Source organism: Carassius carassius, chromosome 45 (genome assembly GCF_963082965.1).
Source record: "Carassius carassius chromosome 45, fCarCar2.1, whole genome shotgun sequence".
In the NCBI taxonomy this organism is placed as follows: domain Eukaryota; kingdom Metazoa; phylum Chordata; class Actinopteri; order Cypriniformes; family Cyprinidae; genus Carassius; species Carassius carassius.
Genome location: NC_081799.1, coordinates 10,298,828 through 10,324,497, shown reverse-complemented (window position 1 = coordinate 10,324,497; position 25,670 = coordinate 10,298,828). Strand labels below are relative to the sequence as shown.

The 25,670-nt window shown below is 37.7% G+C and overlaps 2 protein-coding genes across 2 annotated transcripts; one reads left to right on the top strand and one right to left on the bottom strand.

Annotated features, from left to right (window-relative positions):
* Nucleotides 1-676: 676 nt before the first annotated feature.
* Nucleotides 677-2,454, top strand: LOC132127728 (protein PBDC1-like). Its single transcript, XM_059539783.1, has 6 exons — nucleotides 677-760; nucleotides 1,183-1,248; nucleotides 1,351-1,410; nucleotides 1,656-1,796; nucleotides 1,877-1,988; nucleotides 2,100-2,454. Exons 1-6 carry the CDS (start codon nucleotides 731-733, stop codon nucleotides 2,210-2,212), a joined length of 522 nt encoding a protein of 173 aa, XP_059395766.1. The 5' UTR covers nucleotides 677-730; the 3' UTR covers nucleotides 2,213-2,454.
* Nucleotides 2,455-4,506: 2,052 nt separating this feature from the next.
* LOC132127727 (exportin-7-like) lies at nucleotides 4,507-24,850 on the bottom strand. Its single transcript, XM_059539782.1, has 28 exons — nucleotides 24,712-24,850; nucleotides 21,597-21,743; nucleotides 21,398-21,491; nucleotides 21,153-21,319; nucleotides 19,450-19,515; nucleotides 19,111-19,215; nucleotides 18,820-18,985; nucleotides 16,225-16,298; nucleotides 15,979-16,098; nucleotides 15,619-15,765; nucleotides 15,306-15,478; nucleotides 15,024-15,217; nucleotides 14,839-14,944; nucleotides 13,771-13,906; nucleotides 12,640-12,713; nucleotides 12,455-12,535; nucleotides 12,267-12,330; nucleotides 11,948-12,056; nucleotides 11,765-11,871; nucleotides 11,525-11,613; nucleotides 8,535-8,642; nucleotides 8,354-8,436; nucleotides 8,006-8,220; nucleotides 7,766-7,904; nucleotides 7,458-7,618; nucleotides 5,397-5,495; nucleotides 5,040-5,167; nucleotides 4,507-4,807 (listed from the first exon to the last, which is right to left on the bottom strand). The coding sequence occupies exons 1-28, from the start codon at nucleotides 24,727-24,729 to the stop codon at nucleotides 4,714-4,716; spliced, it is 3,264 nt and encodes a 1,087-aa protein (XP_059395765.1). The 5' UTR covers nucleotides 24,730-24,850; the 3' UTR covers nucleotides 4,507-4,713.
* Between the last annotated feature and the right edge of the window lie 820 nt (nucleotides 24,851-25,670).

The following is a 25,670-nucleotide window of genomic DNA, read 5'->3' as shown; positions in this document are numbered from 1 at the left end:
GTGTTAAGGAAATGTGAAACTTATATATACTTAGCCTATATATATATATATATATATATATATATATATATATATATATATATATATATATATATATATATATATGTGTGTGTGTGTGTATATATGAAAAAAATATATAGCCTAGATAATTTAATTTAAATTCTACTTTTCTGAAATAGAAATAGTATAACGGATACCTGAATAAAAAATAGTGTACATGAAAAATCTATACAATTAAAATAACAACGACAAGAAATAGAGTATATAAGTGAAGGCTTTAATTGAACCTAAATCCCCATTAGAGGTCGCCGAAGTCTTTTATTATTTAGACAGATACATTACATTTTATAAAACGTGAATGTACCTATTTTTACATTTGCACTGCACTAATAGCTCTTGATATTTTAAATAACCGCTTAACAAGACTAGATAAGGTAACATTATTACTAAAACAGCCCAACCAGTAGATGGCGCAGTGCAGCCTCTTATTAGTATTCTATCAAAATACATTTGAAATAAATATAGCATTTGATTAACGTTATTTTTTCTACAACAACAGACTAACTAAAATAAGCCTGGCTTATTTGGTAAACTTGTTTTGTGAAAAAGGCCCTTGATCTGAACAGCGGACCGAAAGCAACACAAGCACTGTTCTCTACCATTTATATCACGTGACCTGTCGTCATGACGTGTTTGTAGCTCATTCAGCTCTGGGTCAGAAGGCATCAGCATGGACACGGGGGATGTTCTCGCATCTTTGGTAGGCAATACATTATTTTAATTTATCAACAAACACAAGGCACAGTCTGATAAACGTGATAGTATTTTATTGAATCGATGCTCTCATGTAACGTATTTTCATAACCGTTCAGAGCCCAGAGTAATATATCTATAAGTTAAATCTTAGTTAGCCTGCATGCTAACAAGCATGTTATGGTCATATGGCAAAAATAACGAAATAATTTCCTTAATCATCACTGATATTTATACTCACCCAGGCTCAAATTGCTTAACGTTACTATAACAAGGATACTTGACAGCGTTGATGAATAACGTTACATTGATTCTACGTTAGTCTCTTGAGGCACTGTTTGTTTTTATTGGCACAGGTTTTACGTATTAGATTTATTAATACACGTTAATGTTCAGTTTTCCACTGACTTGAGTTTCTGTGTTAAACAGGGGGTAGAAGGAGCCACTGCGGCTGCGCATGCGCTCTCTCTTCCAGCAGAGGCGTACGGAAATGACGTGAGTTGGGATGAGTTTTGATATTTGCAAATGAACAAGAAACTAAGCTTGTAAGAGTATCCCCACTTCAAAACACTAACCATATTGTATGTTTGCCATCAGGCCCAACTGGAAGTAATGTGGGCTATGAAAGCCTACAATCACGCAGAAGTGTACTATAATGTAAGTGAACCAGTGTCACAATATGTCCGGTCAGTTGGATCACTTAAATCAGTGGTTCCCCACCCTGGTCCTGGAGACACCCCAACACTGACACCAACATCAGGTCATCAGCTCATTAGTAGAGACTCTCCAAGACCTGATACTGGCATCAGAGAAAGGAGACCTGCAAAATGTGCCTCCAGGAGCAGGGTTGGGAACCACTGGATTAAATGTCCAGCTTCAATGACAGGTTTGTTTCTCTACAGCTTATTTCCTCGGTTGATCCCAAGTTTCTAAAACTAACCAAATCAGATGAGCAGATATACACTAAATTCCGGGAAGCATTTCCTGACCTTAGTATTCAAGTTCTGGATGCAGAGCTGCTGAAGTCCGTGGACGCTAAAGAGGTGCGTGATGTCACTCTGGTGTTTAATTTGAGATTTTACTCATGACAAGTCGGTCAAGCTATCTTTCCACTTTTTTCCAGAAATGGAGGCCCTTTTGTAACCAGTTTGAAGGAGTTGTAGAAGACTTCAACTATGGTACATTATTACGTTTAGACTGTCAAAAGGACTACACAGAGGAGAACACGATATTTGGTATGTGATGCCTTACGTTCACTCCTTTTAGTAGTTTACACACATCATACAAGTGCACCGGAAACAGACTTTGAACAAAAAGCCTAACATTTCCCTTCATTTTAATTTCAGCGACCAGAATCCAGTTTTACGCCATTGAGATTGCAAGAAACAGAGAAGGATACAATGAGTTTGTCCACAATGCCAATTCAAAAACCAAACAACAGAAGCAAGATAAGAGCTAATCATAACAGCTTATTATTGGAAGTGGCCTTGTCGATGTAAAGAAGATCTTTCTACATAAAGCTCATCAGTGGAGAAACATGTTTAAATGTCCTACTTATTTTTCCCCATTATGTAAATGTGTGTAAAAGAGTTGTTTTTCTCATTTGTACTCCAAAGTTGGATGGTTAAATCAATTTAGATTTTTCTGCAATGTGTGGCACCTTTTGTTTAATAAATATCAGTACAAATTTCCCCCTAAAAACTGCTTCTGTATTGTGTACGACTGTATTGTAATTAGAATTGTGGCTCTTGAAAAACAAAAATGCATTTGCAACCTATTTTTTCAAGGTGTTGTCAATTTAAATGAATCAGGATTTTCAACAAAGCACAACTCAGACGTAACAGATGGCATTGTTAAAAAAAATGTAAACCCCAACATGGACATGAACAATTTTTTAAAGGGTCCCAGAACCCGCTTTTGAGGAGAATTTCAATGATGTGGAGGTTTAAGTTAAAAGTTCACCTTTAAAAACATCTTGATGTATCCCAATGTTGACTTTCTTTCAATTGTGTCATTATTTGGCATTTTTGCTGGACTCTTACTGCATCAACTGGCATTACTGCTACATTAGATCCATCCAATAAGACACTGTTGAACAGATTCCATTGACTACAGACTTCCATGACTTTGTACAGGAAATTCCATTTTCTATGACCATGGGAACCCTGCTGCTTTTAAGAATAGGAGTGTTTATTAAAAAATGGATCAAATTTGAGCATGTCAACTTTGAAAACCAAAACTGTTTGGTCTAATGTTGTGATCACAAAACATGCACATACTAGTACAAACCAATGATGTTTATTTTGCAGTCACAATGCTTACACTATATGTAGCAAACATCCAAACAAACAATTTCAACCAGCTACCTCATCACTCAAATGACCCAACACACAGTCACCAAAAACATTCACATCAGGGAACCAAGAAAAGAAAGTGAACATCCATGAGCGTTGGACATGGTTAAGAGATGAGCTAGTTCTTCACAAACAGTTAGCAGCAACATCTGTTGAGTAGCACAAGTTGCTAATATACTCCATTCGGCCTCTGTGTTTAAATCTACCATACTCTGACGTGTTTTCTGTTATTAAAAATAAACCCGGAATTCAGAGAGAAGAATGAGAGAGAAATATTTTTTTTAATGGGGTTAAAGCTAGAGACAACTGTCGAAACTGATCCTGTCACAATGATTTGAGTACCAGGCTCTTTTTTTGAAGGACACGGCTACATTCTATAGGCTCCACTACGCCAGATCAACAATAAAGCCATGATAGACTGGAAGCCTAAAGCCCTTGGAAGCCCTTGACTGAGATTAAAACGTATGTAAAACAGTTCGACGAAAGCTCAGAGAGCAACTTCACCATAACCAAGTCACTTTATCAAATCAAATCCACAGACGACATGATGGAACCCTTCAGAGACAAAAGGGGGAAAGGTTATGCGTGCGTTCTCCAATGAGTTTCACACGAGGATGGGGTGTTTTTGGGAATATAAGCAGATCTAAACATCCTCGGCGACGGAGGAGGTGGTGGGGATGTGACCTAAAGGTTGACGCAAGACTGCCCAAGATTTGAGGGACAACAGTATTCCTTCTGAAAACGTTAACGCAAGAGGTTCGGTCTATTTACACAGCTCCCGTTTGTGTTCTATAGAGTCAGTTTGAGGGGGGAAAATAATAAATGTACAACTCGCGATGCTTCATTCCGCCCCCTCAACAGACAGGTGTCAATCCCACATCATCAGCCAGATATAAACCACTCTCTCCATACAGACAAACCCACACTTCAGCACAGTTGCACTAACTTACTAGACTGTAAAAAGTTTTCAATCACACTCATTATTTGTCTTAAATCGTAATCATTATAAACATTGTTGAAAATGTTATGAAAAAAAAATGTACACTTTTTTTTTTTCCTTATGTGTTTCTATACAAGGCAGGCAAAAGCAGAGCACTATGTATATCAGCTCATCCTAACCCTTCCTCCCACAGACATGCTTCTCAAACACACTCTCACGCTCACACACACACACAGACGCCCACTTCCCATCCTCCCTCCGAGTGGTTCGGGTGTGCCGCCCACTCTACAGAGTCCACACTGGTGCCGTCCCACACCCCAAACCCATTCCCAGCCAATCCCCAGCCATACCCTCTTCTCTCTCTTTGGACTTAGAGCCCCAAATGACAAGAGAATAGTCAAGGAGAATGACCTCTAGAAACTTGCTTTAAAATATGTATATATTTATGTGTGTATATACATACATATATATACATACACATATATATATATAAATGGGTGGAGGGAGGAAGTGAGAAGGGAGAGAGGTAATGGGGTATTTTCAGGGACTGGGGAGTGGGAGGTGCAGGCTTGCGCAGCGGTGGTCCCCCGGCAGCCAGGCCAGGGGCGGGTGGGAGTACGGGCTGGGGCCGGGCCACATGGGCGGGGCCTGGTGCTCTACGGAATGTCAGCTCATCATATCGTTGCTGTTTACCCCATATGTGGAATTCTTCATGGAGTCATTGACTTCTCTTCTAAATACTGAAAGATTCTGTGTAAACCTGTGAAAACAAGAAAAAGTGGAGTTCGCTAATAATGTATAATATATATCATACATGTGCAAATAAATAAATACAGTCTAGTTTACTACTATAAAACAGTACAGTTAAGGAATGTGAGATGGCTCGCACAAAGAAATGCCATTTAATGGGCTCAAACAATCTTTTCTAACAGAACACCCACTTCAAAAAACGTACACACAAAGTTGTTGGAATTCTCAGGAAGTCAAGTTACCTGTCTCTGTTTTTGGTCAGCAAGTTTCTCTCTATGCCCTCCATGAGATTTTCAAAGCATAAGTGCATGGCTTGCTGCTTTTCTGGTGGTTGGCTGTTCACAATGCTGTTCCTCAAATCTGCAAAATACTACAAACACAATGCAAATCAGCATGTTAGAATGATTTCTGAAGTATCACGTGACAAAATTCAGATATGCATCACACAAATACGTGTTAAAATACATTAAAATAGAAAACAGTTATTTTAAATTTTAAGAGTATTTCACAAGACTACTATTCTACAGTATATTTGGGATTCAAATAAATGCAGCCTTCGTGAGCTTTAAAAAGACCAGATCTTCTAGTCTCTCTCATACCTTCTCATTGAGTAGAATCAAGCCAAGCAGTGGCCGTGACATTGACCACTGATTCCTACAATCTTCAAAAATGATGATATTCAACACTGTGGACAGCATCTGGATAAGATTGTGAGAACTCGTCAGATTAAGTATCTCCAATACATTTCAAAATGTAACCGTGTTTGACAGACATACATAGGGATGGGTGATATGGCCAAAAAAATGATCACGATAATTTTTTTCATTTATATCAGTCGATATCAATAATTATCATGATACATTTCAAATCTTTATTTCTTTCAGGTTTAAAGGCATATTTTGCTCCTATGTGAATATTGTAGAAATCAGACCAATGGTTATAAACTATGGTCAAAAAATGACATTTCACGTTTTTTTTTAAATTCTTTACACTTTTGATTCTGCACTGATACTGCTTCAAATCATGAAACATGTTTGTGTTAAAATTGCTGTGAAAATTACAAATTTTGTTCCCCTCATGCTTTAAATATGTTGAAACACTAAATTATACAAAAAAAAAAGTTCGCCCAATTTGCTAAATTTTGTCATTAATAACTCACTCTCATGTTGCTCCAAACCCGTAAGACCTCCGTTTATTTTTGGAACACAGTTTAAGATATTTTAGATTTAGTCCGAGAGCTCTCAGTCCCTCCATTGAAGCTGTGTGTACGGTATACTGTCCATGTCCAGAAAGGTAAGAAAAACATCATCAAAGTAGTCCATGTGACATCAGAGGGTCAGTTAGAATTTTTTGAAGCATCGAAAAAAATACATTTTGGTCCAAAAATAGCAAAAACTACGACTTTATTCAGCATTGTCTTCTCTTCCGTGTCTGTTGTGAGAGAGTTCAAAACAAAGCAGTTTGTCATATCCGGTTCGCAAATGATTCATTCGATGTAGCTGGATCTTTTTGAACCAGTTCACCAAATCGAACTGAATCGTTTTAAACGGTTCGCATCTCTAATACGCATTAATCCACAAATGACTTTAACTGTTAATTTGTTTAATGTGGCTGACACTCCCTCTGAGTTCAAACAAACCAATATCCCGGAGTAATGCATGTACTCAAACAGTACACTGACTGAACTGCTGTGAAGAGAGAGATGAACACCGAGCCGAGCCAGATAATGACTCGTTCACGAGTCAAGAACCGGTTGCATCGGTTTTCGGATCACCAGTAGTTCGATTCAGTTCGATTCAGTAAACCGGTCGAAGAAAACGGTTCACCGGTTCTTTTGCGCTTGACGTAATGGCGTCGTTGGCGATGATTGCAAGCCTTCGGTTTACCTGGGCTCATTACATTAGCACAGAATCAGTTCAGAATCAATCACCAAAAGAATCAGTTTGGTTCAGACGCTCTGTGTGTCGGTTTGCTTCACGCTGAATCACACATGCGCAGTATCATCAGCTCCTCGCTTCTCGAATCGGACACGTCTGACAGAAATGGTTCTTGACTCGTGAACAAGTCATTATCTGGCTCGGCTCAGTGTTCATCTTCAGTTCTCTTTTCACAGCAGTTCAGTCAGTGTACTGTTTGAGTAAATGAATTACTCCGGGATATTGGTTTGTTTGAACTCAGAGGAAGTGTCAGCCACATTAAAAAAGTTAACAGCTTAAGTCATTTGTGGATTAATGTGTATTGGAGACGTGAACCGTTTAAAACTGATTCTGTTCGATTTGGTGAACTGGTTCAAAAAGATCCGGTTACATATAATGATTCGTTCGCGAACCGGCTATGACAAACTGCTTTGTTTTGAACTGTCTTACAACAGACACGGAAGACACGGAATGCTTCAAAAAGTTCTAACTGACCCTCTGATGTCACATGGACTACTTTGATGATGTTTTTCTTACCTTTCTGGACATGGACAGTATACCGTACTCACAGCTTCAATGGAGGGACTGAGAGCTCTCGGACTAAATCTAAAATATCTGAAACTGTGTTCCAAAGATAAACAGTGGTCTTACGGGTTTGGAACAACATGAGAGTGAGTTATTAAATGACATAATTTTGCAAATCGGGCGAACTAACCCTTTAACCATTTTATTTTTAAATCTCACCTGCTGGATCATCTCAGGGTGCTGCTGCATTATGTGAAGGAAGCGGTCGCTCTCCTGGGCCATGGGCGCCGCTCGTTTCTTCGTGCTGCGGGACAGCTGCTTGAATAGATAAGTAACTATGTGGTCCAGGCTTGAGCAGCATCCAGTGCATACCATTGTGTCTGTGAGGAGGCAGACAGAAAGTTCAAAAGTTCACAAACACCTAGGGGTCCATGATGGAACTACAGGAGCGTTTCTGAGATTTAAAAGTATATTAAAAAATGATGCTACACAAAAGAAAAATCATAAACTGAAGAGTAGGTCCTTACCAAGTGCTGTGAGCCCCTCAGATATGGAGGACAGGATATACATGACCACATGAGGCTCCAGGCTGGCGATGAAGTTCATATGGTCTTGGGTTAGCACCTCCAGAAGAGAGTAGAAAGACTGACTAAGCTTTGGATAGTCCTGCAAGAAATAGAACAAACCAAACAAAAATAAAATAAAATAAAAAAATCATCTGAATGCTGAAGGACACAATCCTGATGCTGATAGCTGACTATATTTACCAGCAGGTCACTGTGAGGGATGGACAAGAGAAGCTTAATAAAGGTCTGTAGAGCGTTGTCCAAGGCATCATCACCGTACAGACGGAAGACGCCGAAGTTGACATAGTTGCCGCTTAAAACGGCTTTCAGCATGGAGAAGCAAATAGAGATTCCCTTCAGTTTCAGTGCATACACCTGATCTTTTGGCACCTCACCCAGTGTCAGGATCCGATTCCCTTTAAGAGAAATAACACAATACTGTTACAATGATTATTCAACTAAAGTTCCTCAGATTTAATAATGCTACAACATGCAAGAGGAACAGTTGATTAAAATATGAAAACTGGGTTATTATAGGAGAGTTTGTACCATATGTTGTAATCATCTTGCTGGTTTCCCTGAACAGCAGAATTCCATTCGGCGATGACACATCAAACTGTAATCTCTGTGACCTTCATGTGAAAAAAAACAACATACTTTAAAGTTATAGAACAAACATAACCTTTAAACTCAGCTCTCAGAGACATATGCAGGATGTAACATTGCGTACCTGTTGTGGACTAGCTCAGCCATGAGTTTGAGGACCGGTGTGGTGCAGGCAGGTACATGGTACCAGAGCTCTATTGCCCTCTGTAAGATGGGCATGTAAGAGGGGTAACTAAGATCCATTAAGGAACACATTAAAATGGGCATTCAGTCTGAACAGATCTAAGAGATTAGCTTTATATAATTTACTTATAAGTTTGTTTTAAAATTAAGAAAATAACTTAAAAAAATAAATCAATACAATAACAAAAATACTAAGAAACTAAGAAATAAACAAACAAACAAATACTTATAAATTAGTAAATAAATGAACAAACAAAACACACGCAAATACAAAAAAATTTAATGAAAAAAAAAAAACGAAATACACTAAACAAATAAAAACAAATGTAAATAAAAAGAGAACAAACATAATTCTTGCTTTTGGAGAAGCGATCAGTCAGCAGAGCAAGCAGGAGCGCTTAAGTGTTTGCTTAATACTTTATTTCTGCATCTGTTGTTTACATGGGTACTTTTTTTTTCAAGCAGGTTTGTATCATTCTCTAGCTATTTCTACTGCTATTTTTCATTGCAATTTGTAATTTTGATATTTTTGATCTCATTCAATTACTGTAACAGCTCCTATAAACCTCCATGTTGTGGTTATTTACAGGCCTCCTGAGCAACTGGGCACCTTCCTAGAAGAGCTGGATGGTCTGCTGTCCTCATTCCCAGAGGATAGCAGCCCACTTTTAGTCTTTGGCAACTTTAACATTCATCTGGACAAGCCTTATGCTGCAGACTTCCATTCACTCCTAGCTTCATTTGATTTCAAATGCCTTACCACTACAAGCACTCACAAACCACGCAACCAACTTGACTTAATTAACACATGCAAATGTACTGCAGACAACATTTTGGTAGAACCCCTACACATCTCTGACAATTTTTTCATTACATTTAACCTACATCTTCCTACCCGTGTTACTTTTAGACGAAACCTGTGCTACCTTTCACCCTCCTAGCTTTCCTGTGTAGTGTCTTCCTCTCTTCCCTCACATACTCATTTCTCATGTCTGGACATTAATGCAGCAACTGTCACTTTTTGCACTACTTTAACTTTTTGTCTAGATAATATATGTCCTCTCTCCTCCAGGCCAGCACGGGCTACCCCTTCTTACCCCTGGTTATCCGATGTTCTTCGTGAGCATCAGTCCAAACTCAGGGCAGCAGAGAAAAAATGGCACAAATCAAAATGTGTCTGACCTGAGTATGTATCAGTCTTTACTTTCATCTTTCTCTGCTTAAGTCCATACTGCCAAATATTCATATTTTCACAAGAGAATCAACAGTGCTTCAGACACATGTAACCTCTTCAAAACATTTATTTCTATACTCTGTCCCCCTCCACCACTTCAATAACAGCTGCTGATTTTGCCACATTCTTCACAGACAAAACTAGAACAATCAGTAGTCAGTTCTCAGCTCCAACTTCACATACAGATATCTAGACCGGTCTCTCTCCTTCCTTTCATATCAAGAACACTCAAATGAGTGTTTCAGGTATCATTATTTCTTAAACAGAACTACTAACTGGATCCTAACCAATTAGGCTTCAGGAGTGGCCATTCAACGGAGACTGCGCTTCTATCAGACACTGAAGCCCTGCGGATTGCAAAAGCTGATTCCAAATCATCAGTTCTTATTTTGCTGGATCTATCTGCTGTTTTTGACACAGTGAATCATCAGATTGTCCTGTCCACCCTCTCATCACTGGGCATCACAGGGATTCCACTTCGCTGGTTAAAATCCTATCTCACTGGTAGGTCTTTCAGGGTGGCCTGGGATGGGGAGGTATCTAAAGCACATCAACTGGTCACTGGGGTTCCTCAGGGATCAGTTCTTGGACCCCTCCTCTTCTCCATATACAATACATCACTGGGTCCCATCAAAAAGGCACATGGTTTCTCCTATCATTTCTATGCTGATGACATACAGCTCCATCTCTCATTTCAACCGGATGATCCAAAGGTAGCTGAACGGATCTCAGGCTGCCTGGCAGACATCTCTGCATTGATGAAAGAACATTACCTACTGATCAACCTGGCAAAGACTTCTCGTCTCCCCGACCACTCCAAATCTACAGCATGACTTCACCATCCAGCTAGGTTCATCACCAATTACCCACATCAAGTTCGGTCAGAAATCCTAAGCTAACTTTCAACGACCACAATGCAAAGACTGCTCGATCTAGCTATTTTGCATTGCACAACATCAGAAAGATCAGGCCCTTCCTAACTGAGAATTCTGCACAATTTCATGTCCAGTCCCTTGTCATTTTTAGGCTGGACTACTGCGATGCTCTTCTAGCTGGACTTCCATCATGCACATTCAAAGCTTTACAAATGATTCAGAATACAGCAGAACGACTGGTCTTTAACGAGCCCAAGTCACACCTCTCTTTATCTCCCTGTACTGGCTGCCGGTTATGGCTCACATCAACTTCAAGATGCTAATATATGCTTGCATATAGTACAGCCTCAGCACCTGCCTACTTCCACTCACTCTTATGAATCTACATCCCCTCCAGACGCTTTAGATACACTAGTGAGCGAAGCCTCGTGGTACAATCACAAAGAGGCACAAAATCACATTCCAGAACATTTTCGTTTACCGTTCCTGGTGGAATGATCTTCCAACCCCTATCCGGAATGCTGATTCCCAGACATTTATCAAGCAACAGCTGAAACCTTTAAACTTTTTCTCCTTTCTTTCATATTTCTCTGGCTAGCTTGTACTTAATTGAACAATGCTTGAAACTTGATATGACGAGCACTTCCTGTATCTAATTGCCTCTTTAAGATGAATAGCTTGAGGTTTTCCCCAACTGTAAGTCGTTTGGGATAAAAGCATCTGCTTAATGAATAAATGGAAATGTAATTGCACAAATAAAAGAACCACTTACAAATTACAGCAATAAAATAAACCAAAACACAAATGTATATTAAAGGATACATCCAATCAAAGAGCATCATAAAGCTGGTCTTGGCATTAAAGGCAAAGGCAATTCCCCTTAGATCTCTTACAAGTCCTACTAAAGTCCTCTGAAAAAAAAAAAAAAAGTCAATTTCTCATTTGTGAAAAGACTGGTGTGCAGATGCATTATATAGGTCAGCAAAAATAAGAAAACACAAGGTATTTTGAAAATGCTTCATGCCACACTAAGGTTGTATGATAAACAATACAACATCTTACTTTTGCTTCTTGTTCATTGAAGGTGTTGGTGCTGAACATCTGAGCAATGGCCTCGAATGCAGCAGTGAGAGGAAGCATGAACTGTTCAAACTGGTCCTCATCCTCACCTGTCAAAGACACAGAACGTCTCTAAAGATGTCCTTTTACATGACACTTATGTTATATCTATAGGTACACCCTTACCCAAATCTACCATAAGAAGTCTTCCCAAGGCTGTGTAGAAAGTGGTCCGACATCTCATGTCACTGAGGTTGGCCTGATTGTTCACACCCAGGAAAGAAAAGTGCTCACTCTGTCACACAGAAGAAAAACAAGGCATTGTCAGCACTTTTAAAGTAACTTAAAAAGCTATTTAAGAATAGCCACTGTTATTTGTAATATTACGCTTTTATTTTTTTATTTTTAATGAAAACAAATAAAAACTAACTGTAAATTAACTGTGCTTCAGGTACACATAAAGTTAAAGTGGAGTTAAGGAGAAAATCTCAAGTTGGTCACTTACGGTATGGTTGTTTAGCATGAACTGGACAGCACTGAGTTTCACAAGTTTCCTAACACTGCTGTATGTGAGAAATATGGTTAAGGAAACAGACCAAAACATATTCAGTTAAAAACAACCGTCACTGATCCTCAAAAACAATCCTTATATTGTTTCAATGTTTTTTAAACCAGTAACGTGTGTAAGGATATCCAATCGAGAGGTCATTGAGGAGCTGTAGTGTCTTAGATGTGATTGGTTCACACTGTCCCCAGTACTTCAAGTTGGTGATTCTGCATTAAAACAAAACTATGTTTAAAACATTGTTTTAAATTATCATTTTTGGTAAATCTTAGTTTACAATAGTTATACCCATCATTAGCTGACATATACTCACATTTTCCCAATGAAAACACTGAGTACCATGGTCTCATCATTCAAGCCAAGAACCTCTGATAGTCTTCGATACAACTAGGGATCAAACAAAAGTAGTATTATTTCCTGTCATCTTATTTATTTATTTTTTTTACTAAAAAATGTTGCATTGTAGCTTGAAAAATTAATTTTATACATGCAGAATATGTTAAACTACTAAATAAACAGGTTGGGAAATGAGGCCAAGAGAAGCAAGCAAGTGTGTCAATTCACAGGGGTTTCTCACAAATCCATAAACTATATAGATTTGGTCTGAAAAGGGGAAAAAAGGAGCTCAATTTAATTCCCAACTGAAAAACGTAAATGTTGCATTTAGTGGCAAATACAGTATAAATATTACTCGAAAAAAAAAAAAAAAAAAACTCAAAAATAAAGATAAAAATCTTTATCGTTGAGTCCTGATTATAGTCCAAATGGCACGTTCCTCAGAGTCTACACTTTGCTGCATGGGCTGCTGGGTAACAGTACACTGCAAGTCTTCATCCCTACGGTGCAAATTAAGTGTGCCATTGGGACAATTTTCCATTAAATCTAATACATTCAATTATCAAGATGCAATCAGACTTCATAATAGTTTTCACACTACTTGTACACATTTTTGTAAGTACCATTTAAGCACTTATTAGGTGTTATTTTCCAAGGTAAAGGACAACAGGCTAAAGCAGAACTAAAGACAGGTTTAGAGGAACAGCAAGTCTTTCATTGTGCACTTATCTTCTCTGTTCACACTTTTGGATCTGAGCAACGGGACAGAAAAACTTAAGCTTTCTGGTTAGCTGAGACAGAACACTCATCTCCAACATAAAAAAAAATCTATGGTTTCAAAAGCTACATGTCTATTTACACTGCAAACTAAAAGAGTGAAACCACAACTAATCATGCAAAAAGCTGAATCGACTGTCTCTTTTCAAAGCCCAGACACAACACAGTCACAAATATCAGCCATTCTGGGAGTTCAAAGGCCAAGGCCTGTGAATGTTACGAGAGATCAATAATTATTTTACTGTTAGCTGTTTTTTTGCTTTCGATTTGCTGTCTAAACAAACCACAGTTTGAAGTTCACACTCATAACTTACAACATAACTGAAATTACCTTTGATGATTTTTGCACCTGGTCACCGATGTAGATTTTGCGAAACTGCTCAAAGAAACTGAGCATGGCTAACTCAAGCTTCTCATTTCCTGCTTGAGCCAGCCGTGAGTCTGTGAGGTTCATTAACTGCAAAACTCTGAAAATGACAAAATATGAAATCAATATAAATTTTAAGTAAAATTAAACATTGTGAAGTGAGATTGTTTAATCTCAGGAGACTCATAAATAAAATAAATTCTTCACTAGTTTGTCAACATAAATTAAAACTAAATCAACAGTTATAAATGTTACGTGAAATTAGTCCCAAATAGAAAAGTACAGTATGAGAAAAGGACATTCAGTTTTTTTCCCTCAGATTTGATAAATATCATGTTTAACAGTGGTAATTAATTATTTGTTTTTAAAAATTAACTATATATATAGCAAATAGCAAAATGACCAATTTAAAAAAAGCATATTAATAATCTCTTACATTGGCTAAACAATTTGATACAGATATAAAGCTCAACACTAGTTTTATATACTATTTGAAGCATTCAAAATCTGAATGCCTGTTAAAAAGTTTTTTGCGCGAAAACTCAATCCGATAAACATTATAAATGCTTCAGTTTGAATGAACGGATGTTAACTAGTCTAAACAATCAACGTGTGTCAATGCATTTATTTATTTATTTTTTTTCCACACAGAGTCGCACTGTGAACAAAAACTGGCCAACCAATAAGATTGTGTTTTTGGTCACATATAGAGTCTCTGCTGCTACATAAAACTAAAGCTTGGTGGCACTCATGAACATTATTTTGTGAAGCCATCTGGAACCAACTCGCTCTCTCTCTATACACTCTAGTATTCGGTGCTGTCTGAGAAACATCATAGTGAATGCAAAAATCTGAAAGGCTTTTTGAACATATGTAAATACTGCTTGACTTCCTTATTCTTTCTAACAAGAGGGTGTCAGGGTTCAGCCCATCTAACTTTTTGTTTTTACACATTGGTCAGAACAGACAAATCATTTGACTGAATTCTCATTTCGTCTTGGTTTGAGGAGGCCTTTAGTTGAGATTCCTTACCGACAAACAAGCTCCCCATCCATGGCATCCTGCTCATCAGTGCTGGCGAAGGATACTCTTCCTCCAATGACTGCGCCAATAATGTACACTAGCCATGTCAAGCGACCTGGACAACACATACATAACGTAAGCAGTGTTATGATACGATATATTGATTTGTATGTTAGGTTTTGTTTCAAGCTCACCCTCCTGCACTGCTATGTCTATTGTGCTGGAGTTGGTGGACTGCAGCAGCTCCTGGTATGACTGGGCCGACTGATCGAAGAGCTGGACCAGCAGTGCGCAGGTCTTCTCATACTCACACCGGCCGATAGTAGACAGCTGGTCCAGCTGCTGTTGAACCAAGCCCGCATCATCCAAGGGGTCTTCAAGACCATCCCTGCACAGAATGGATATTGCATAATCACACATTCATGACATTCATGCTCATCAAACCTAATTGTGATTTCAAATAGTGCTCACTGTACCTCAGAATGATGTGTATGGACTCTAGGCGGGATGTGATGTAGGCCTTGGTCACCTCAGGGGTGTAGGTCTCCAGCATGTGGGGCTCTGTGGCCTTCACATAAGGAACAGATGCCGCCAACCGCTGCCACAGGCTCAGCAGATAGTGCACACTGTTGGGGGCAAACTCCCAGTGCTGGGACACACCAAAGTTATCATAGTAGATCATTTTCACTTAATTCCATCAGCAACTTAAATAATTCTTGTGAAGTTGGTTCGACTTCTGTAGAAATAACATATTAGCTTCATGTTCAGCACACCAAGTCTTTAACTCACCTGCAGACTAGTTACGGTGAAGTTAGCAATCAGTCTTATGACCTCGGGGTAGTTCTCTACTTTAACCAGTTCTCCCAGCTGATAGTTACTCTTAAGTCGAGCCAGTAGTCGGCAGAACTCATGGTAGTTGTTTGGGTCCGACAAACTCTGCAAATCAAACGTGAAAACAAAACAAACAAACATCATAAGTACTGTTACCATATTAACCACTTAATACCAGCAAACTGATTTGAAATTTTAACAGCTATTTTTAGGCTACGTATTTAATATATGCCCTTATTGAATTTTTTTTATATAAATATCATCCAAACATTACAATGACAATAATTATTAGAACTATTATTAGGATGGATGGCATACTTGAGGGTTCTCCAATATCCTCTTCACACCATCTACTAAAAGGGAGAGGAACTTGGCTCGCTCTGCGTTGTTAAAGAGAGACCTCCGGACAGACGCTATTTGGACTAGACAAGACAAAACCTGAAAGATAAACAGCACATGTAATATTAAACGGTTCACGTTATTATTGGAAGAATCTTAACATTATCAATGAGTCAAAGGCTTGTTTATCTTCACATGCATGTCACGTTGATATCTGACACTTACCAAGGGAGACAGCGAGGAAGGGATGGAATGATACAAATCAAAAAACAGCTGCAAGGTTGAAGAATCCAAAAAGGCTGCAGATGAGAAAAAAATATATAATTAAACAAAATTATGCATGTATTCAACACAATTTCCCCGTTACTACTCAAAAGGTCTTTTTGAAAGAACTCTCTCATGCTCACCAAGACGACATTTACTTTATCAAACCAATAACATTGCGAAATAGTATTAGAATTTAACTTTTTTTAAATAATATTTTAAAATGTAGCCTAATTTATTTCTGTGATGTAAAAGCTGAATTTTCAGCATCATTACTCCAGTCTTCAGTGTCACATGATCCTTCAGATATCATTCATATATGCTGATTTGTTGCTTAAGAAATATTTCTTATTGTTATTAATGTTAAAAACAGCTGTGATGCATAATATTTTTGGAAACCATGATAATAATATATTTTTTTTTTCCCTGGATGAAACTAAATGCAATGAAAATGTCTCTCTTAACTGTTGCGTTTGATCAGTTTAATGTTTCCTTGCTGAACAAACAATATCTTTGATCCTGGTCTGAACTAGGGCTGTGCGATATGGATAAAAAAAACCTATCATGATTTTTTGATGAATTTTGCGATTTCGCTTTAATTTCGATTTCGATTTTTTTTTGCTTTACAGTCATAAATGCATTCAGTATAAATTTTAAACATATTTCCAAAAGAAAACCAATGAGAGCTTTATCAAATGTCTCTAGAACAGACATAAGTCAAAATAATCACAAAGTAAAGATGTCAAACAAAATGTCTAGACATATGGAAAAAAATAAAAAAATAAAATAAAACCGTGTTCAGAGATTTTTTTTTTTGCCATGCATTGGTCATAGAGCTCACTGTAGCGGTGCCTCAGGTGTTATATGTTTTGCCCAATATATTTATTGCCCAAGGGTGACACGTTCTCCATCTGCAGTGTGTATACAGTTAGTTACGTGTATGCGGTTCAGAAGCAGCAATGAGAGCGCATTATTGTAACACGAAAGCACATTAAAATAATGCGCGAGCGGGAATCTATCACTCGCACCAGTGATGCGCGTTTTCAACTAACCTGCCCGCAACTCGGACCGCAAAAAAATACAAAAATAATATTGTACCCGACCCGCATTTTTGAAAAGCAGTAAATGCTCATCGTAGCGTCATTGGTCCATAGGAAAGTAGGCAAAACTAACTATGCAAAATAAATAAATAAATAAACCTTAATATGTTACAATTTTGTCAAGAATTATAAAAAATCGTCAGTAAGCTCATAGTTTGTACTAAAATAGTCTAGTCTGGCTATGTCTATTTGTATGTTTCTGCAAAGTCAGCAGACATTGAGGCTCGGGTTTGTTCCAATCAGAGCTCATGAGCGGAGAGCACATTTCTGAATATCCCGATCCGCTCGCTCATTCCGTGGGGTCTCGCTCAACCCAGAATGGCCTGCTGGTTCGAAAATATGCAAGGAGTAATTTTATTGTTTAGTAATAAACTGGGGTTTTCTGTGTCGCTGCAAAGATGAAGTTGACAATGCAGACTCGCCATGAACGCCAGAGAGAAATGCACATTTCATATGGATTACATCATCAGAGAGTGGCCCATTTATTTTGGTTTGAATATTTTCAATTAAAAGAAGACATTTCAAGCTTTCTGTAATATATAGCCTATATTTCTCAAATCTGTGAGGCACACGCTGAGTTTAGTTCACATGCAATGCAAGTGATCCTGCCGGCGCCTTATTACATTGTCTGCTAGGCTATATATTTTCTTCTTATTTATTAAATACGGGCAACTGATTGATAAAACATCGATCAAAATTAAGATACAATTTATACAAAACGAAAATCTTTTAAAAATAGTTTTCTATAAAAAAAAAACGTCAGATCATGTTTTACCAAAAACAGCGACGTTGCTCCCCATGCGGTCTTCTTTGCTGCCACCATCTCTACGTGCAGAATGAGCTCACAACTCTCTCTGTGCTCACGCGCAAGATATTTAATCTTTTCGCACCTTTCTATTTATAACCTTTTCTGTTCTCATCTTTTTACTGCGTGCAGTGTGAACGTTTTGTTCCATTAACATGGGCTCGAAAAAAAAGGCTACACATCACAGACAGAGTGTGTGAACCTGGAGTTAGGCATATGCCCAGTCTGCTCTGTTCTCGCGCTCCACTTAGGCTCGCTGCATCCTGATTGGTTCAGATAACATACTGCGGGAGGTCGGGGCTGCAGAAAATCATGCTATAAAGCGATTTAGAAATCGCGCAAACTCAAATCGCGATTTTATTTCGATTTCGATTAATCGCACAGCCCTAGCCTGAACTTTATGAAAGTTAGTGAATATGCTAAAAAAACAACAACCATGTATTTCCAAATATTGATTAGCTCATCATAAAAAGAAGCCTTAAAGTCATTATAACAAAACAGAATTTTTTTCAAATATAACAGCTTTATTGTTACAAGAAGTCTTAACTATACAAGCAATTCTAAGGAAGGTTAAAAATATTCCATGTAAAATTTATGTTAAAATAATGTTGAATGCAGCCTGTTTAAGAAAATGTGAAAATGGCAGATCACCTGATCTCCAGCTGGTGGGGATCTGGACGGTGCACAGATCATCTGAGGACTCATCGGTGGATGTGCCGATGAAATCAAAGTTGAGGCAATTGTGGGCCAGTTTGAGTAGCTGCATGAGTAGCCCATGCTGGCTCTCATCATTTAGATTCAAGTTCTTCCCAGATGCCTGCAGACATACAGAACAACCCACTGAGTCATTGACATAAATCCCAATCAGGCTGGTCTAGCGGTTGTGAAGAAAAAATATACAGACAAACAGTTCTTTTGTGCAGTCTGAAGCATTACCCTTACCTGCTTGAGGAGGTTGCAGGAGAGGGTAAAAATGTCAAACAAGGAGGAATCTCGAAACGATGATGCAATCTTTCTATGTTTTGTAAGTGGATGTGTTGAGTCCGCCTGGAGAATCGATAGAAAATTCAAGGAATCAGTAATCTATCTTTAACGCAACTTTCAGTTATTGAACCCACACATTCAGCAATGATTTCCAAACACTGAGCTAAGAATAAATTTACATTTACATATAGTCAATTAGGAGACACTTTTATCCAAAGCGACTTACAAATGAGGACAACACAAGCAATCAAAACCAACAAAAAATCAATACGCAAATCAATATACAGAGAAACTTACTTGGTTGATCTCATTGGTTAACTGGGACAGAATTGTAACTCCTATGATGCAGTGTTCAACACTATCCTAAAAATGGCAAAAAAAAAAAGAAAAAGAAAAAGAAAAAAAGAAGTTAAAAATACAGTACCAACAATGCTGTTTGAATATTTACCACAAAATGCTTCTATAGACTTAATTGTAGTCATATAATAATTATCTAGTTATTGTGTGGTTACGTTTAATGGTCCTCAATCACAAAACTGGAGTTTGAGTATTGAATTTGGGTTTACATTTTTGTTATTTGCTCATGAATCATTTTGATGGAAAGGATGCATTTACCTTGAATTACATAAGAATGGTTTTAAAATCATTGACACAAATTTATTGCTCATGTTTCAGGATGAAGGAGTGCAAATGTCCTCACAAAGTTCAAGGTGATTTTGATAATTGCATTGAAGATATTGTCCACATATCTCAAACAAGACTCAAACAAGTATTTTGAACACCATCAACTGCAGTTTCCTTAAAAAAAAATAAAATCTAAATTAACATGGATTATTTTATACGGATGCGTTTTATTTTTTCTTGAGAAAAAAGTGAGAAAACATATCCATATAAAATTATCCAAGTTTTGGGGGATTTTTCATATGGAAATTGCAGCTGATGATGGTTTTAAAAATACAAGTCTTGTTCGAGATATGGACAATATCTTGTTTGGAATTTTTGATCCGATTCTCAAAATCAGCTTGAACTTTGCGAGGACATTTGCACTGATTTATGAAACAGGAGCAATACATTTGTGTAAATATTTATAAAACAATTCTTATGTAAAGTTGCATTTAAAAAAAAAAAAGAAAAAAAAAAAAAGGTTTGTGCTTCCCTACTTGCCTTAAAGGGTTAGTTCAGTTAGTTCACCCAATAATCAAAATTATGTCATCAATAACTCACCCTCATGTCGTTCCAAACCAGTGAGACCTCCGTTTATCTTCAGAACACAGTTTAAGATATTTTAGATTTAGTCCGAGAGCTCTCGGTCCCTCCATTAAAGCTGGAGTGACTCAATGTTTTGTTCATTATCTGGCTCGGTGTTCATCTTCAGTTCTCTCTTCACAGCAGTTCAGTCAGTGTACTGTTTGAGTGAATAAATTACTCCGGGATATTGGTTTGTTTGAACTCAGAGGGAGTGTCAGCCACATTAAAAAAAGTTAACAGCTTAAGTTAAGTCATTTGTGGATTAATGCGTATTGGAGACGCGAACCGTTTAAAACGATTCAGTTAGATTTGGTGAACTGGTTCAAAAAGATCCGGTTACATCGAATGATTAATTGGCGAACCGGATATGACAAACTGCTTTGTTTTGAACTCTCACAACAGACACGGAAGAGAAGACAATGCTGAATAAAGTCGTAGTTTTTGCTATTTTCGGACCAAAATGTATTTTCGATGCTTACCTTTCTGGACATGGACAGTATTCCGTTCACACAGTGTCAATGGAGGGACTGAGAGCTCTCGGACTAAATCTAAAATATCTTAAACAGTGTTCCGAAGATAAATGGAGGTCTTACTGGTTTGGAACGACATGAGGGTGAGATATTAATGACATAATTTTGATTATTGGGTGAACTAACTCTTTAAAGATGTGATGACAAAATAAAGAAACATTTCAAAGTAGTATAACTCTGAACTTATTATCTTTTCTAATAATGCTATAAAATTGATCATACCTGCAGGAATCTTGTCACATCGACAATGACATTCCTGAAGACGTAATCTTCCTTTTGGCAGTCAAACCAGCCAAGCTTGGTGATTCTGGCATAGAGCTGGATCAGGGCTTGTGTCACGAAGGCAGCAAGCTTTGGTCGGGTTGCCAGATAATTGAGAACATAATTTCCTGAGGAATTTTATTTCCAAAATTAGCCTTTTCTGGGTTTCGGGGTTCTAAATCTCATGACTGATCTGATAAACTTACGAATGTCAATGCGCTGCTCCAGGGGAAGTGGGTTGCTCGTACGAGACACCAACTTGGAGAGACACGTTGCAGCCAACAACTGGGAGTACGAGGACTGTAAAAGATTTTACAAATACAGTGTGAAGTTAAACAGTCGCTTAACACAAACTGTTGTCAGGTCAACTTGTTTTTCGCGGTTCTCAAAAAGTTTAATTCTTACACTTCCGCTTTCCAGCAACAACTGGCATTTACTCAGACAGTCGGGACTGTTGGTGAACTCCACCAGAGCTTTCTCGGCCTGTAGACGTGTGGTGGTGTCTGTGGTCTCATATAGCTGTTTGCACAGGATCTCTAGCTGGGCTAGGCTCTGGAAAAGAGAGCCATTCATTTATCTGCATCGATTACTTTTTAAATAAAAAATACATAAAAACTAATATTTAATACAATGACATTTCAGTGTTTTTAACATCTGCATGAAAAAAAAAAAAGTTGTAATACACATTTAGGGGATAATTTAAAAAATAAAGTCAAGGTAATTAAAGTTTAAAGCAATAGGACAATCTTTAATCATTTCTTTAAAATATAAATTTGAAAAAATAATAAATTAAATAAATAAAAACTTGTGCGTGCCAAATCAAAAGTCATGTGGTTTTGAATAAGTGCCAAGTTTCTAAATTATTAAATAATTTTGCCTGTTTACGACAAGGCTAGTTTAGGCTGTAAAGCATAATGTGGTGCAATTCCACAAAAACATTTCTAAATTAATAATTCAAAATGTGTGTCTAAAAACACTTCTTTTACATTCACTTCTTTTACAAACACTTTTTTTTTACATTTCAATATTTACTGAAAATAATGATAAAGATGCATTCAAGGTTTAGGGAAATTAAATTAAAATTAAATTAAAAATCCAACTGCTTAGAACTGTAATAGTGCAACTCCTCAACAAATAAATCAGTTTGAAATATCATTAGCTATGTTTCCAACTAGACACTAATGTTCCATTAAGCAAATTAATGTGCAGACATCACATCCACAAGTTATTTTTCTAGGTCACAGAGGGAGCATCTGGTTCATGCAAGCATTAAAGACTATATGGTGATTGGAGAAAACAACAACAACAACAACACTTTGGCAATACATAGAGGAGCAATGAAAGAGCTAACTGGTGTTATGAAGCAACAAGCCTCTGACTCTAACAGTTCTTTGTTCCCTTGTGGAGCATAACTATACAAAATCAGCATCAGCAGAAAAACTGCAGCTGCAACAAATGCACAGCCTCAATGAAAAACTTCAAGTTTACTATGCTAAAAAATTCAGTTTAATACTTAAAACAATTTCTTGTGCATTTCACAACTTTTAAGTTGGTTTATCAAGTCCATGTACGTATATGCTTGATACAACCTGCTGATAACTGAATCAAGAGACCCTATAAGAACAGGGAGGGCCCCTAAACATACAAGAAAAAAAGCAAGATAAAATGCAAGCTGTAATTGCAAGTAACTGTACAGAAAAGATAAGACACCTCAAAGTTAAAAAACCTCAAATGAAAATACCATGCATTTGGTTTTTACTAAAACTAACATAAATCCACCTGTTCATACCAACCTATAACATATTATTAATAACTACCCTTAACATGCTTTGAGCATTCTGCATTCAATGTTTAAGTGTACTTAAATGGTTCTGAATTATATATCAATTTTACAACAAACAGAGTTTAAAGCTGCCTAACAAGAAAGGAACTGAGTGTTACAAGCCAGAAATACTGCTGAGTCACATCAACCTATACTGGCCTCACAACATGTTCTTTGATAATTACGTAAACACATATATTGAAGCATTATTTGGTTGGTTTAGGTCTACTACCAATACGTGAGCCGCAAACAGCCTTTAAGACATGGAGCTGCTTTGTTGGTAATTAATAATCTATAACTGCAAATGGAAAGGCTTCTTCAGCACCTAAAGAGTAACAGGACGCGTGAAAACAACACTGGAGAGCACATGTTTACTGATGCCTGTGCACATGAGAGTCAGGTTAACAAAAGCATCGTCCCCCACTTCATTACATTTAATGGGAATAAGCAGCTATTCAACACTGTGTTTAACCTCAAGACCTCCTTAACCTTTGACCTCAAATATGACCTGTCTTGTCACTAGTCAGGAGCAGCTTGTGTACAATCTGACAGATGACAAGCAGCGGCTGTGTTTGAATACATGGTGTATGGGGTTTAACGGCCCTGTCATGTCCAAAAATTATGTCTTTCTAGGGTGGTTTTCAGGAAACAGCCATATTGAGATAATGAGGAGTAGAAAATTATTTAATTCTGAGCCGACTTTATCTGTCAGTTACGCCTGAGACGACTTTGGTTGCCAAATTGGCCTTATCAAGATTATTATCAGGACAGTCTTATTACGTATAACTAAAATGAAATACATTATAGTAAGTAAATGTACTAAAAGTACGATTAATAAACTTCATTAAACATTCGATAGAGAAAATAAAATATAAAACAGAGAAAATTGCTCAAAGATATTTCTGGTTGGCTGGCTTCACTTCATCCAGTCATTTAACTCTCCTTAAACACTGCATGTGATGAAAACTACACGTGTTTGTATGACTTTAAACACTATTACCTATTTACAATTCGCAGCAGGTTATAACGCGAATATCGTTTTTATAACTTTGAAGAAGCTCTCGTTTCTAGTCGGGCTTTTGGTTTGCCGAGGCGGTGCGCGGGAGAATCTCACGAGTTAGCACGCGAGCTAAGGCTAGCAGCGAAACCGGACACATTCGCGTCCAGCAATAACATGACAGATAACTGGATGCAAATATGCTTTCAGGCTTACCGAAAGCCTTCTCTCTTGGACAAAGCCTCGCTGAGCTCGAGTTACTATCGCTTGTGTATACAAGGCCAGTGTATTATTGCACTGCAAGCGGTTGGATGAGGGATGATGCCTTGTTTACTATGTAAAACATCACTGTCGCTATAGAGTTACGTGCAATTTAATACAAACGATCTCTCGGGATCTACCGACCTCTGCTGCTTAAAATAAAATACGTCGCATTTTGCTTCAAAACAACTTTCACCCATGCTGCAGAGTTGTGTGTTAGCCTGGATCACAGAGTTAAAATCAACATGATGACAGGCCACAAGTCAACACTTGATAATCGCATCCAATAAAGCACGCGAGTCAACCTCTTCCGCCGCGCGACGCATGCGTTCAAAACAAACACGGACGCATCGCCGAAATAAGCCTCGGGATTTATCGTTAGACTGCAGTGGATCATATTTCATGAATTTAATAATAACAAAACAAAATCATTTACTTACCTGCACATGATCCGCCATTTTGCTCCATTCATGCTCCTCTCACTCCCCCTGAGAATGAGCATGCGCGCGTCTGCCCACGATAACGGGAACATTTACGCAATTGACGCACGTAGTGATAAAGACGTTCGCTCGGGGCTTCGTGAATCCCGTTACGGCAGACAGCCGCCGCCGAAACCAACGCCGAAAAGAGCCTTTGTTTACATGCTTCTTAAAGTGAAACTGCGAATTCAGATACTCGATGTCACGTGGATTTATGATTCTAATAATACCTAAGCGTGATTGACAGTGCTTATTGTGAAGTTGAGAAACAATGCTAATCGTTCAAAGAGGCTTCTGCGGCCGTTCTGACGTTAAAGGCTGCACCTGTTGTAAACGTGCAAATAGTAATAAGGGTAACTAGAACGTAATTTGGTAATTAGAACTGACATATTGTTTTTTTGTATGTTTTTATTAAAATTATGTATTTTTTTTAGGAGATGAAGACTCTAGACATATTGCTTTCTGTAGTTTTCATTTACATGGAGTGGGTTGCCATCTCAGGGATGCTGCCATATTGGCATCACATGACTAGCTGTTATGCCCTTGACTGATTTAATCATATTAATAAAAACAACAACAACAACAATATACATTTTCTGTATTAATTTTCCCTTTCCTCTGACTTCTGACAACCATGGTTTCTAAAGCAACAATCAAAGATTTAAAATTTCAGTAACTTTTTAATCACGACTATTTATAGGCTAATAAGAATGTACAGTTATTTATGGATTGAGTTTATTTTATTTTATTAGGCTTAACAAACTCTATTGTGACAAAGAAAAGGGATTTTTGTAGGAAGTTAAGAACATTGCTAAGAAATTTTTGATGGTTGCTAGGTTCTTAATAAAGTCATATGGGTTGTTGTGCAATAAAATAAGTAGTTAATGTGTTGATGATGTGACCATTAACCGCTTTCTGGG

Bases quoted from the DNA above. Each gene is read 5' to 3' on its own strand.
- LOC132127728 (XM_059539783.1), top strand. From the start codon at position 731: ATGGACACGGGGGATGTTCTCGCATCTTTG. The intron at 761-1,182 runs GTAGGCAATACA...TGTGTTAAACAG, and splicing joins GGGATGTTCTCGCATCTTTG to GGGGTAGAAGGAGCCACTGC. The intron at 1,989-2,099 runs GTATGTGATGCC...TTTTAATTTCAG, and splicing joins AGAGGAGAACACGATATTTG to CGACCAGAATCCAGTTTTAC.
- LOC132127727 (XM_059539782.1), bottom strand. The intron at 11,614-11,764 runs GTAAGATGTTGT...TTTTTTTTTCAG, and splicing joins TCAATGAACAAGAAGCAAAA to AGGACTTTAGTAGGACTTGT. The intron at 5,168-5,396 runs GTATGAGAGAGA...TTGTGTTTGTAG, and splicing joins TGATTCTACTCAATGAGAAG to TATTTTGCAGATTTGAGGAA.